General features: G+C 42.2%; 1 protein-coding gene across 4 annotated transcripts in view; it reads right to left on the bottom strand.

Moving 5' to 3' along the window:
• Positions 1–14027, bottom strand: part of ZNF106 (zinc finger protein 106) — a 42682-nt gene that overhangs the window by 4496 nt on the left and 24159 nt on the right. For 3 of the 4 annotated variants that reach the window (XM_083606124.1, XM_083606126.1, XM_083606125.1), the window contains 12 exons: positions 13389–13748; positions 11952–12720; positions 11274–11329; positions 10375–10520; positions 8804–8938; positions 8316–8432; positions 6319–6510; positions 4578–4640; positions 3608–3727; positions 2778–2849; positions 1534–1605; positions 425–571 (listed from right to left, as the gene is read on the bottom strand). In XM_083606124.1, coding sequence (XP_083462250.1) covers positions 425–571; positions 1534–1605; positions 2778–2849; positions 3608–3727; positions 4578–4640; positions 6319–6510; positions 8316–8432; positions 8804–8938; positions 10375–10520; positions 11274–11329; positions 11952–12720; positions 13389–13748 — 2249 coding nt within the window. Of the gene's footprint in view, positions 1–424; positions 572–1533; positions 1606–2777; positions 2850–3607; positions 3728–4577; positions 4641–6318; positions 6511–8315; positions 8433–8803; positions 8939–10374; positions 10591–11273; positions 11330–11951; positions 12721–13388; positions 13749–14027 lie in introns of all 4 variants that reach the window. The other variant, XR_014546241.1, reaches the window with a different exon arrangement.

The following is a 14027-nucleotide window of genomic DNA, read 5'->3' as shown; positions in this document are numbered from 1 at the left end:
GGGGACCTTAGTGTAAATCAGGACCTCATCTTCCTTTTCCATCTGTATTTAAAACTGTGCTATTTGCATCTAGACTTAAATCAGGCCCAACCTTGCTTTTCGTGTAGGCCCAGTCTTTGTTAGCTGCTCTGAGCCCAGCTTCGGCTGGGGAGGGCGGGATATAAATAAATAATAATAATAATAATAATAATAATAATTATTATTATTATTATTATTATTACTACTACTACTACTATATATCAGGGGCCATCAACAAGGTGTCCCTACAACTTCCATCAGCCCCAACCAGAACGACCAAAGTATTTTTGCTAAAACATTAATATGCTATTTGTTCCTCTATCATAACAAAACAGCAGCTATCCGTTGCACCTCAATTGTTCCCTCTCAAACCTGATGGTTTAATCCAGCTTCTTCTGCTACGTACCTGCTTGGAACATTTCCGAGAAGTGAAGAAGGCATCACAATTCTTCCAGCGACATTTCAGCGTTTGAAAATTTGGATTTGTATGGTCATTTAACAAATGCTGTTTCAGGTGGTCCACAACTCCAAATATCAGCGAACACCCGTGCCACTGGCGAGAGAGGTTTTAAGACAGACATTAGAGAGATGGAATGACAATGGCATAAAAGCTCCAAAAGACAAGAGCTTTATTGGGTCAACCAAAATGTCACAAAATAGTGTGCCAACTTTTAAGCTCTCTATATCATTGGGCTTGATGGTATAAAAATAAAAAACTGGCTGGTGATGTAGCCAGAGTCTGGAATGTCAGAGGCAGTAACAGACATTCATATGAGGCTATGTTACGCTACCTTTTCCTTTTGTGCGATTTGTCCTCTGAATGTCTGCAATCTTGCCACATGACCCTTAGCCTCACTAGCAACTTCCCACCTCAAACCCTGCTTTGTTTACCATCTAGCCCAGGCTTCCTCAACCTCGGCCCTCCATATGTTTTTGCCCTACAACTCCCATGATCCCTAGCTAGCAGGACCAGTGGTCAGGGATGCTGGGAATTGTAGTCTCAAAACATCTGGAGGGCCAAGGTTGAGGAAGCCTGATCTAGCTTGATGAAGAGTTCTGGAAAGCTCGAAAGCTTGTTCATGATCCTGTAACATTGATTGGCCCTACATATGGATTTTGGAACCAACAAATACGTTCGGCGTGGTTAATGCTAACAAGAGATGGAAGAGGGGGGTCCCCCCATGTCCCCGGACATGTCAGCTGCTCTTGAGATCTTCACACGCCGAGTGAAGATGTCTGTAGAGAGATATGTATTCAACAGAATGCACCTGGAAACTCTCCCTCTTAACCTGATAAGGCAGAGTTCCATCTAGCACAGAAGTTTCCATGTGGCTCAAATGAACACACTTAAAAACTCTGTTAGCACAGACTTTTGTGCTAATCTCTCAAGAGCATCTGGAAAACCCAAGGGAGGGGTTTCCATGTGTGCCCCTGCCCCATCTAACCCTTTGCCTGGATATGGCTCATGATGTAAGCCATTCTAAACGGTCTAAAGGGAACAAGAAAACCCTTTACCCAACAACGATAATTCTGCATCAAGTTGAGCCGCACAGCTTGGATAGTACCATCGTAGCAGCCAGTGTAGATCTGAAAAAGAGAAATGGATTTAAATGGTAACAAAAGTAAAGCATACAAGGAAAACCAACATGCTAAATGTATCAATCAATGCTGATAAATTTATAATGTCACCCTGAGCTGAGCATTCCTGATTTGATCTGCAGGAGTTTACAAATGGGGGGGGGCTTTTTTCTGGATTCGTCATTCTTTCAAAGAATCCATACACATGATAAAAAAGGGCCAATATTAAATCGCTTTCAGTTTTAATAGTTATGAAAAAGCAACAGCTGTTTTACAGTATAGTCACATTACATGTGCATTTAACTTGTGCAAATTCAATTGTATGTGCTCAGCTCCAGCTTGTGGTTTTCTGTGTAGCAAGACTGCTTTCCTTCTTCTCTGGGGTGTTGCAGCAGCAACCCAGTTTCCTCAGGTGTGAAAACCAATGGGGAAGGGGTGGGCTGGGCTGGGCTGAGACAAAGTCAGAGGGGAGGCAGACAGAGAAAGAGATGCAGGCGAAAGAAAAAGGCTAGAATGGAACTGCAGCTTTTGCCTGTGACTCTTTGTCTGTCTTCCTCTGCTCAAAAATCCAGAGAGTGCTGCTGCAAGTCAAACAAGACTTTGGATTTGATATCCCACTTTATCACTACCCGAAGGGTCTCAAAGCGGCTAACATTCTCCTTTCCCTTCCTCCCCCACAACAAACACTCTGTGGGGTGAGTGGGGCTGAGAGACTTCAGAGAAGTGTGACTAGCCCAAGGTCACCCAGCAGCTGCATGTGGAGGAGCGGAGACGCGAACCCTGTTCCCCAGATTATGAGACTACCGCTCTTAACCACTACACCACATAGGCTACATAGTCAAACAATCTGCCCTGGAATAAAGCAAGGCAGCTTCGTATGCTCCCAAAGACAGCTACAGATGTACGCTTGCATTCTTTCAGGTGGAAGTGTCTCATGAGGCACTGCTTGGGAAGTCTTCTGACATTTGAGGGCTTTTGGTGGGGGTGGGTGCTAAAAAGCCCTATTGTTTCATAGCTGCACCAGTCCTGTGGACAATGAAGTGCTCCTCCCACCAGAAAGTACCAAGTATGTAGTTAAGTTTACAAAGTACCACCCACAAAGCAAATGAGAAGCAGGAGCTACTCCTGGATAACCATGGATAGAGAATCACTGATTTTATGGAAATTGATGTATTCGTTACCATGCTCTTGTGAATAGTCATGCACATAATCATATCCGAGTGTCCTCCGTAGACTTGCAAACGATCATGGGACTTGGGACAAGAAAAGAGAAAGAAAAATGTTGTATTTTAATTAGCGGGGAGTTCAGCATTCATTTTTTTAAAAATGCAGCTTATAAGGAGAATTGCATGAACATTATGATAAGCTTCTAGCTCCTGGGGTGTCCCATGCCCCACAACTGCACCTCACTCTTTCTATAAAATGCTGCTGCCTTCTGGCAACATGAGGGTGAATGAATTAGATTCCCTCGAGAAAAGTCTTTAAACAATGGAAGGCACCTGGGAAACCTCACAAACCTTTTGAGTGCATGACAAACATGTAACACAAACCTAAGAATAAAGATGCATCTAGCAAAGGATTGTGCTGCAATCTCACTTGCAGTGGGTTTGATGCAGTGGGCAGGAACAGGCCACACAGCAACTGCACAACTTTTGCAGGACTTCCTAATTGTTAAGCCCAGCTTACATCTCACCAAGCCGAAAACTGTCTGGGTTGCATTCCACACAGCGCTAAGGAGAGTGTCCTGTCAGGGCCAGTATTTCTGCCTACCCAACAGAATTATCTCCCCTCTCCTCCTCCCGTGTGCTGTTTTCGAAGTTCTCCTGACTCTCTGGAGCAGATTTGGAGAGGGCAGAGGGGGCAGGAGAGAGGGGAAAGTCCTGTTGTGCTGGATTCCACTAGGAGAGGAAGAGGTTTCAGCAAAAGCAAAGGACACCACTCCCCACCTGCTGCCAGCAGGGATATGTCACCACAAACAATAGAAATGAGAATAAATATCTTCTTTTTTCACCTGTAGCTCATAAACACGAACACATTTGTCCAGGCAAGCTGTTAACATCACTTTACCCAGGATGTTCACAACTGTCACTGCATGATTGTGTCCTTTATAAATCCGCACCAGCTCTCCAGTCTGCAACAAGATAATCCACACTAAATAAGTGGATATGCAAGTGGTCAGCATGTAGACTTAATTGCATTATTTCCATTGCAATACAAATCATGTCTTTTCAGAAGTAACTCCTAATTAATTCTACAGGCTTGCTCCCAGGTGAGTAAGCTTACAATTGCAGCTTTATTTTTTTATTTTTACAAAAAACGCCTTCCTCAACAGAGCCCAGGGTGATGCACAAAAGAAGACAAACAACAAAATAAATCAACAATTAAAACTCATCAAAAACTAAAAAAAACCCTACAACAAGTCATTAAAATACAGAAGGGGTTTGCTAAACAATATCAGGGTTATAGCATCTCCCTAGCAGAGGACAAGATATGATTATCAAGCCTTTATTTTACTATCCTATTAAGGTGGGTTCTCATATAACTTTGTACAAAATACACAGCACACAAGCTGCTGGTTGTAAAAAACTGTGCTTCCCTTTAGAACAATGTCTTAAACCCTCTGGGGGAACCTTGGCTATTTGTACACCCTTTTCAACTGACATACTTTGCATGTGTCTTGTACTCCAGTACAAAATTTAGCATGAGAAGATACACTTAGGCTGCAATCCTCTGGAAATAAGTCTCAACGGGACTTTACTTTTAAGTACACATGGTTAGGATTGCACTGTAAGACAGCTACATATCCCTTTAGGAAATCTGCAGAAGTGGTTAAGAATTTGGTTTCATTAAAGTAGCATTACAACATTTTTGTATCTGCAAAGTAAATTATTTCATCAAAAGCGAGGAAGTCTGAAATGCTTCCTGATCCAAGATTCAAATGGAGTAGCATTTGCTCAATTTTAACCATATAAGCAACTTACATGTATATTATGGGCATGGACAGACTGGTCACTGGAACCACTGAAGACCAGATCATTAACAACCTTTGAAGAGACAACCAGACAGACAGATTATCCACAACATTTCATCAACAGATAATGGCTTTCTTTCACCCACACTCTCTTTCACAATTAAGGGCTACTGTGACAATCCAAGTCAATATGTCACATTGAAAAATACATTAGAAAGGCTGACAGAGGACCAGTTGGGGGTGAGTTGAATTAGGTTCAAATCCCAAATCAGCCAAGGATTCAGTGGGGAGCCTTTTGACAAATTACTGCATTTCCGTTTCAGCTCCTTATCAGGGTTATCTATCTATCTATCTATCTATCTATCTATCATCTATCTATCTATCTATCTTTATTATTTAACCTTGTGGGTTTTTTTGTTATGTTTTGCTTTTTACTTTACAAAGTTGTTATTGTACTTCACCAGATCTTAACCTATTACAGTATTGGTAAGAATGGATTCCAAATATCACTGAATTTGTCCATGGCAAGTCTGCATTTATTTGAAAGTTGTTCATATGTCACAAGTTTGTAGAAGTCTTCAATCCAATAGTAGAAGGGAGCCGCATTTTTATTTTTCCAATTCATCAGTATCAGTCTCTTTGCTGCGGTAAGGGCACAAAGAGTCTACTTGTATTGCCCTTTTGTAAGGTTCCATGTGCTGGGTATATAATTCAGAAGGATATTTTGCTCTGTAAATGTAAGGTTGTTCTGTACAGTTCTGTTGATAATTTCAGTTAACGTCTGCCAAAAATCTTTCATTATAGGACAATGAAAAAACATGTTTTAGAGAAGCATTATCCCTATTGCAACTCCAACAGTTAAGATACCTTAGATAGCTCTTTTTTAAACAAACGTAATGGGGTCCAGTATATTCTAAATATTACTCTTTGTTGTATCATAATTTATAACTAAAAGCAATTATCAACAACTTTCAAAGGCTGCCACGAAAAAGGAGAGCATAATATTCACTCTGACACTCAGAGATGGTCATTATTATCACCACTTTATACAGCACAATCAAACAACAGAAGGCCAGCAAGGTAAATGGTGCAAGTCAAGGCTGAAGGAAACTGTGGCGTTTTCACATAGCAGGCAAAGAGGAAGGACTGTATTTTTGCAATGTTGTACCGGACAGCTACACAGCATGGCAACAGACTGAATATGATGGCCAGACGGCCTACCCCATGGCTTTGTGCCTGAGCAAAAGGGTGGATGGTGATGTTGTCAATGGACACTGAGCTTATACAAGGTGAGGAAGGCTTAGAAGGAAAGGTGAGGGGTATTGGGGGATGGCAAACTTGCATCTATGCAGAAATATTGGATAGTCTGTTGTGGATTATGGAGTACAGAGGTAGAACTAGGGTTCAGCACCTTACCAGTGGTACCAAAAACCATGGAATTTGATGAAATCACCCAAGGACAATGGAGAGATACACAGAGAGAGAGAGATGTGGAGGCATGAAAAGAGATTCCTGAGAGATCCCAACTGAGATGGAGCAGGTTGAGCAAAGCAAGAGCTCTCTGGAAATGTTGAATGAGTGATGGCAATCACGAGAGGCCCATATCTCAGTGGTAAATCACATGCTATATTCCTAATTATAAACATCTGAAAAGGAGGGAAGTTCTTTTACAAGCTTTGAACTGCTGTCAAGAAGCAGAGAACTTGCTAGAGAAGTCTGCCCACACAGAGCGTTCCTTTCAAGTTACTTGCCTTCATACAGAGCACCGTTTTGCTATGACCTTCAAGGGTTCGAAGCAACAAACCATTCCGGGCATCTCGCACACTGATTGTACAATCGTAGGATCCCACAATCAGCAACCTCCGTGCTCCTTCCTGAGCTGTGGCAAGACAACTGATTGCCCTAGGAGCATGGCACTCAAAGTTATCAAGCGGTTTGTTATTCTGGAAAAGAAAGCACACACCACACACACACACACACACACAGTAGGAACACAGTCAATGTTTCCTTACTAATCCAGCTACATAGTAAGACAGAACTGTCCAGAGAACACACTGGAAATGCCACACCTCCTCAAATTTTCTTTTTTTAAAAAAAAAAGATTAATGATACTGGTTTTGCTCTGAAGTCTCTGATGCCTTATTTGCTTTGAATTCTCTGTATGCTTTTATGGGGTGGATTTATCTAAGAAACAGAATTTTCTTAGCTGTCAGTCCTACCCACTGACCTTGGAGTATGTCCCACAGAACTTAATGGGACTGAATTCTAGGTACAGGACTGCACTGTCAGAGAATCTATGGACTCTTTCCATGGCTTGTTTTGCATGACATGTATGCTTGGTTTCTGCTTTACTTTTGCAGTCACAGAAGTCAAGTTGCACTCAAAACCCTAGTTGCCCTATTCATCTTACCACGAGTACTGTTTCATAATTATGTTGCTAGGGCTGCTTATATAATTATTTTTAAATGTTTCAGAATAAAATGCTTCTCTGTAAAATGACTTTCAGAAATCAGTTTCAGAAATACGGTGCAAGGAAAATATATGAAGCCAGTGAGATTTACACACAGGCCGGATCTTAAGGACTGGTTTTCTTAGAAGCCAAACAATGCCATGGTTTAGTGCTAAATGAATGGACTTAGTCACTTCCTCGGCTTGTGACACCTCCACCCACCCCTGGCCAAGGAGAAGGAGTTCAGAAGTTTTTGCATTCCCTTAGCCATTTTTTTTCTATGTTATCTAAACCAGGGATAATAGTTTAACACGAAAATGAAATTAGCCATAGTTAGTGCATATGCACAATACCCAGTTCAGATTAAATGACAAACTGAAGGTAAGCATATGGAAAAGCAAAAGCTTTTGGCAGTTCTCCAAAAGTCCACAGGAGGAGGATGTTCACATGAAACTAGGAGGCTAGGCTCATTCATGTAGCACTAGACCAGGGATAGCGGACTTGATGCTCTCCAAATGATGTTGGGACTCCAGCTCCCATTAGCGCCAGCTAGCATGGCCCATGGTCAGGGATGACGGTCGCTGTAGTCCAGGAACCTCTGGAGAGCATCATGATGGCTATACCTGTGCTAGATCATGGTCCAGCATTGTGAACCAGTGTGGTGTAGTGGTTAGAGTGTTGGACTATGACCTGGGAGACAAGGGTTCAAATCCGTACTCAGCTATGAAGATCACTGGATGACCTTGAGACAGCCAGTTTCTCAGGCTAACCTACTTCACAGGGTTGTCGTGAAGATAAAATGGAGAATAGGGAGAACTATGAGCTCCTTGGAGATAAGGGGGGATATAAATGTAAATAATAATAATAATAATAACAGCACTGTATCCAAATGCTGCAAATGACTATTACCAAAATATTACCATAAAATAAAATTTCTAGTTTTGCATATACAAAAGAACATGGTAAATGTTTGTCCTGACGTCCGTGTGCATTTGTGCTGAGAGAAAACCACCAAAGCTAATTGCACCCGAGAGCAGGTACAGATTACACACATTCTGAAATACCTTCCACTTCCGTGTAGTATATTTCAATTAGAGTATGAAGTGGAGAATCACAGAAGATACTATCAGCTCCTTCTATGACTCCAGGATTCAGCTTAAGGAACCCCTGAAATCTTTGCAAAGTCCCCAAATCTAGCACTGCTCATGTGACTTGACAGCAGTGCGAGCAGCTATTTTTGAGTGCAAATAACTCAACATCGGCACAGGTTCTAATGGAATATACCCTTCTCGTACCGACCTTTATATTGAAAGTGGCCACGCTGCCATTAGCAAGTCCGGCATAAAGAATTCTCCATCTACTGTGCAGACAGAGTATACGATCATCCAATTTAATTTGATCCACAAGTTCCCTAGTCTGATAGGAGGAAAACTACTGTTAGTATACAACTGATATTTTCACCATCATCTTTCAATAAGTGAACCTAAAGAAGAAACTGAGAAACTAGCTTTGTTTATAAATCATTTTAGTTATGAAAGGCTCTTCCAGTTTGGAAGCAAGGAAACAAGCCTTTGGCTCGTATGACACAAGGCTACAGGCCCTCACTCCAAACGGCCCTCTGGGGATCAGTGGATGAAGTAAAAACCTAAAATGTGGGCTTAATTGCACAAATATTCCCTTTTTATGTGGAATTCTATATAATCTGGTTCACTAAAACATGCACATTTCAGTCTTCTTTTAAGTTGTCGTCACATCCTAAGATATAATTGGCTTGAGTGAACACTTACCTTGATGTTGTAACAATTTATATTGTGGTCACTGGAGCCTGAATAGAGCACTGCATTTTTTCCTGTTGTCTGAGTCACCAGGATGCAGTTCACTTTTGAGGTGTGCCCTTCAAAGACACCAACACACTTCCTGCTCTGTGAGAGGCAGAGAGTTACAAGGTTTAATTACTCAAATCATCATCGTCATCATTTGATTTGTATGCCGCCTTTCCACAGTTGAAACTATGCTCAAGGCGGCTGACAACATGACAAGAATTACATAATTACAAACATAACAGAAGTCATAAACAATAAATAAAACACATCAAAAAGTACACAACCTAATGGAAACCATTTCCACATAAATCGTAAGGTCTAAAACTAAAGATACAACAATAATAGCAATAACAGCAAGAAGCTCTCTCAACTCCCCGTAAACAATACTCCAGCCCAAGAATCTGTTCAACAGCCTCAGCTTTTGTAGCTGGAGTCAGTCAGCACTCCACTTTCCCAGGCCAGATGGGAAAGGGCCAGCAAGGCAGGGTGCAGGTCTTCCAGGGCTCACAGCCAAGATGGTCTCAATTAAAACAGCACAGATAAAAATTAAAAACAATTTAAAAGAAGAACCCTCTCTGCTGAGCAGCAACCGCAGTGTGAAGCCTGTGAAGCCCCGACCCCAAGCCAGGTGGAAGGAGGCAAGGGGTGGGGCCCTAAGATAGCAAACTGGGGTACCCCCCAACCACTGTGGCTTCCAAACCAATCGCCTATTTCCTGCTTATGTGCATTTAGACTCGTGAAAAGAAGCATGTGGCAAAGGCGCACGACACCTGTGCACACAGATCTCCAAGTTGCACTTCCCTGGTTTGTATTCTCAAAAAACGCAGATATTTGTAACATGCAGCCATTCAAGCACAAGCTTGTTAACTGCATAGCTTATCAGAGGCTGGTCCGAGAGATGGACATCTCAGACTGCTTTTTAGTCTTGTGCTTTATGAAAGATGAATGTCATTGCTTCAGCCATCTCCCTATCTCCATGGTAAGGAAGTTAACATGGAAAATGGAATTCAGTGTTCAGCCCTTTTGTCAGGCTCAACTTACTGACCTAGTGGACTAACCCCATGAAGCTGCTGTTTGCTGCAACAAATCATTGGTCCATCCAGCTCAATGCTGTCTGCAATGACTGGTAGCAGCTCTCCAGAATTTCAGACAGGACATTCCCTTCTAAATGCTCTATCACTATGTTACTTATAGGAAGAAGAGTCCATATATTTTGTTGCACCACATTAACAGTTTTGGATCTTAACTCGCTGGCAAAGATTCCCTTTCCCAAGGAGGAAGCTAGGTATCACAAAATTTGCTAAAAGGTATTCATTGCTAAAACACACTTCTCACAGACTCCTTCCCCCATCTCAAATCTTGATGCCATTTTGCTCTGCTTTAGTTGTATTTATCTGATCTGAGCCATGCTCATTTCTCAATAGTTTCAGTGGCTGACTGTTGCTTCAATAGAACTTATGGGGTGGGGGGAAGCGACTGCAAACTCAGAAGGCAGCAAGACACTCCACAGCCAGCCTCTTATACAGTCTACTTACCACCAAGTTATATACATGGATGGTTTTGTCTGCTGAGCAGGTGTACAACAAATTCCCAAAAATCTGAATCGCATTCACTGAAGCTGAATGACCCTCAAAGGCCCCTTCCGTAGGTTCTTCCTCTTCGCCTGGCTCTGAGGAGACTTCTGTCAAATGCAATTGTCAAAGCCTTCTGTTAACTAAACATACTGCTCATAACACCTTGGTAAAAGAAAACTGAAAAAGGAAAGAAAGAAAACATCCACTCAAAACTACCAGGTGCTGAATCAATGAACAGTATCTCACTATAGCAAACCAAACCAAACCAAACCAAACCAAACCAAACCAAACCAAACAAACAAACAAACAAACAAACAAACAAACAAACAAACAGCAATAGAATAATAATAAACCCCAATAAACCCAACATATTGTAACTGTAAAAAGCTCCTTGACTGAAGGAATAAGAAAGGGAGTCAAGTTGTAAGTTAGGGTGGGTGAGGAAATCACAATATGAAATGAGCTACCTCATAAGTATATCTAAACAAGTCTTTGGCTTAAGAACACATTAGGAATAAGCTGAGCTCGACTCTTAGCAAGATGGAGGCACTGTGGGTGAACAGTTCCTGTTTCTGAGAAATTGATTAAACAAGCAAGTTTTTAGCAGGCACCAAAAAGTATACAGTGGAGGTGCCTGCTTGACTACAGCTCCCATTTTCCACAACCACTGGCCATACTGACTGAAGCGGAGTATTAGTATTTGTTGTTGTGTGTTTTTAAGCAAGCTTTCTGAGTTTGGAGTCATGTTTGGGAACACAGATGATGCTATAGCACTCTATATTGCAAAGAGCTGCTCAATTCTCTCCCACCTCCCCACAAAACCCATGTGCTTATTTTTCCATTAGAAAATATATATATACCTGATGAGTTTTTTGATCCTCTTATTGAAGATATGGACGTTTGAGTCTCAGCCACACTACAGAAGATAGAGAATGCCACGGCTATTACAGAATGCTAACACAAAAGGACATTAATTTAAAATGCTTGGCTACAAGGCCTTGTAGGGAAAATGTGTATAGGGAAAAGGAACATAGCTGATCACCAGGACAATGAAGCAGCAGTCACAAAGCACTCTGTGACACTAAGTTTCCATTCTCCAATAATTATTTTTCAATTATTTAAATGTACTTCAGTATGGAAAATTTCCTGCAATCTCTTTTATGGTATTTATAAACCACTTCTCTGTCCAAAGGTTCCTGAGGCAATAAACAAACTTAAAATAGAGAGACTATAACATCACTAAGAGTACATCATAAACAGATTTTTAAAAAACAAAGTAGCTCATGGATACACAAGCAATGTACACACAGAGAGTTGTGTCCAACAAAGTCACCATGTTCGTGCAAGGAATTCTGCTTGCACCATGGAACTTCCCATTGCTTCTTCTCCCCCCCCCCCGCCTCTAAAGGGTTGTAGGGCCCTCAGAACAAATTTGGGGGCATGGGGTGAGGGAGAGGAAGTTCTGTTGCATAAGTGTAAGTCCTTCCTTGAACAAATGGGGTGACTTCCCTGAATATAACACCTGTTTTCCAGCTTACCTTCTACCAATGCCATCCTTGTAGTTTGTTCCAATCTCACTGGTAGAGCTCACTTCATCATAGCCAGACCGAGACGCCTCTCTCAGAAGCTGCTCTGAGGAACTCAGCGCATCCCTCTTAGAAGGGCTGTCTGGTTTTTCATCCCCCGATTCTGATGAACTGATGGCAACCACTTCCAGAGGAGATTTGGGGACTTCCACAAATTCCAGAGACGTGTCACTCTCATTCTCGTCTTTCTTCCGCTTTCCTTCCTGAGCAGCCTCTGCATCCTCTTGCTTTGGAGGGGTGGATGTTGTAACTTTGCCCCCTCTGGTCCCCTTTACCATCTTGACTTTCCTTAAAGGCTTCGTGTCACTTACATCCTGCTCTGTATCGCTGTTCTCAGGGACATGGGCTGCTCGCAGTGCTTTCTTCTTCTTCAACTTCTTCTTTTTCTTGCTCATTTTGCTCTCCACAGAGACCAGTGCAGAAACCGCCATCTGCTCCGTTGCCTGTCTGGGATCTTCATCCACAGGCAGTTCAGGGGGAAAGGTTGGGCTCTGAAAGGAGCTGCTGCACTGTTCTACAACTGTGTTGTCTGGTGGGATTTTGTTTCCTTCTGCCTTCTCTGCCAAGAGTGATGGTGAATAGCTGGGGGAAGACCTGGCCCTTCCCTTATCTGGAACAGGTTTCTGCATATCTTGATTAGACTCTTGGAAATCAGTAAGTGCAGACAAAGACATGGTAGCAGAGATAACTGGGTACAGCAAAGGTTGTTGGCTCGTATTCCCTGAAGAAGACAAAATAGCCCTTTTCACTTTGACATGGCCAATTGGGCATTCATGAATCCCAGCCTTAGTCATATGTGGCTTTAAGTGGTAACTTACAGAGCATCCCAGATGTACAAACTATTAATCAACATGGTCGCCTCCATATAAACACCTTGATAGCTCGTGTAATTTAGCGTCAAACACTGGATTGCAACCAGAAAGACTTTGGGTTCCAACCTCTTTCCATGAGAACTTGCAAGGTCTTGCTCTCTAACCTACACCAGGGATGAGGAACCTGCAGCCTCCCAGATGCTGTTGACCATCATACCTGATCATTGGTCATGTGAGAGTGCCACAATTCCCCATCCCTGAATTGTTTTGTTCCAAGGATGCAAGTAAGAAGCATACTTTGGAGATGAGAAGCCAATAGTCCTCTTGACAGACCACATGCTCAGAGTTTTGTGCACAACTGGCATGTCTCTGGGCTGACTGGGAAATTCTGGGGCACACACATAGATAATAATAAATACTACTATGAGTGGGCATTGGTTTTGTTTGTTACTATGTTAGGTATTTTGTGTTTTTCCATTGCAAACTGCCCTGTGATCCTTGGATGGAGGGGGGTATAGAAATTAAACAAACAAACAATATTAATAGACAGAATTATCACCTGCAGAAGACAACATACCATTCTGAAACAGAGCCTCTCCCTGTGAAGAACATGGAAACCTCTGTTCAGGAATATTCATGCTCTCCTCTCTAGGCTTTGGAGATGCAGGTTCTTGCTTGATTTGAACAGATGAATCCGGGATTGTGATGGCTCCAATGCCACCAGTGGTTTGGAATGTAGGTGGGGTGCTTGCAAGGACAGGAGCTGCCAAAGGAACTGCAGGTATCTGGGCAGAGAGAGGTGAAGCAGATTCCAAAAGAGGAACAAGACCACCTGGATTAGCAATTAGATCCTGTGTTGGCTGAAATTTGTTGTTTCTTTTTTCATTTGAGCCACTGGGTTGAAGTTGCTGCAGCTGTTCGGAAGGTTCATAGGTTTCTAAGGAGACAACATGGATGCATTTCACATTAAAATCTCTTAAGCAAACAAGGCTTATGAGGGACAAGCTCTGCCCTGAATTGCCCTAAATCCAAGTTCATATATAACAGTAATCCAGGTTTCATTTTAACCATGGTCTGCTCAACAAGCCACAAGTAGTCCTATAGATAAACACACACAAAAAAACCACCTGTGGCTTGTTTCTTCAAAGCTTGGTTTGTTTTCCCACTGCTCTTGTCTTTGTAACTCGGTGGGCATATAGGATAAGGTGGCCCAATG

The sequence above is a fragment of the Podarcis filfolensis genome, assembly GCF_964270895.1.
Source record: "Podarcis filfolensis genome assembly, chromosome: 1".
In the NCBI taxonomy this organism is placed as follows: Eukaryota; Metazoa; Chordata; class Lepidosauria; order Squamata; family Lacertidae; genus Podarcis; species Podarcis filfolensis.
This window is presented reverse-complemented; position numbering and strand designations above follow the sequence as displayed.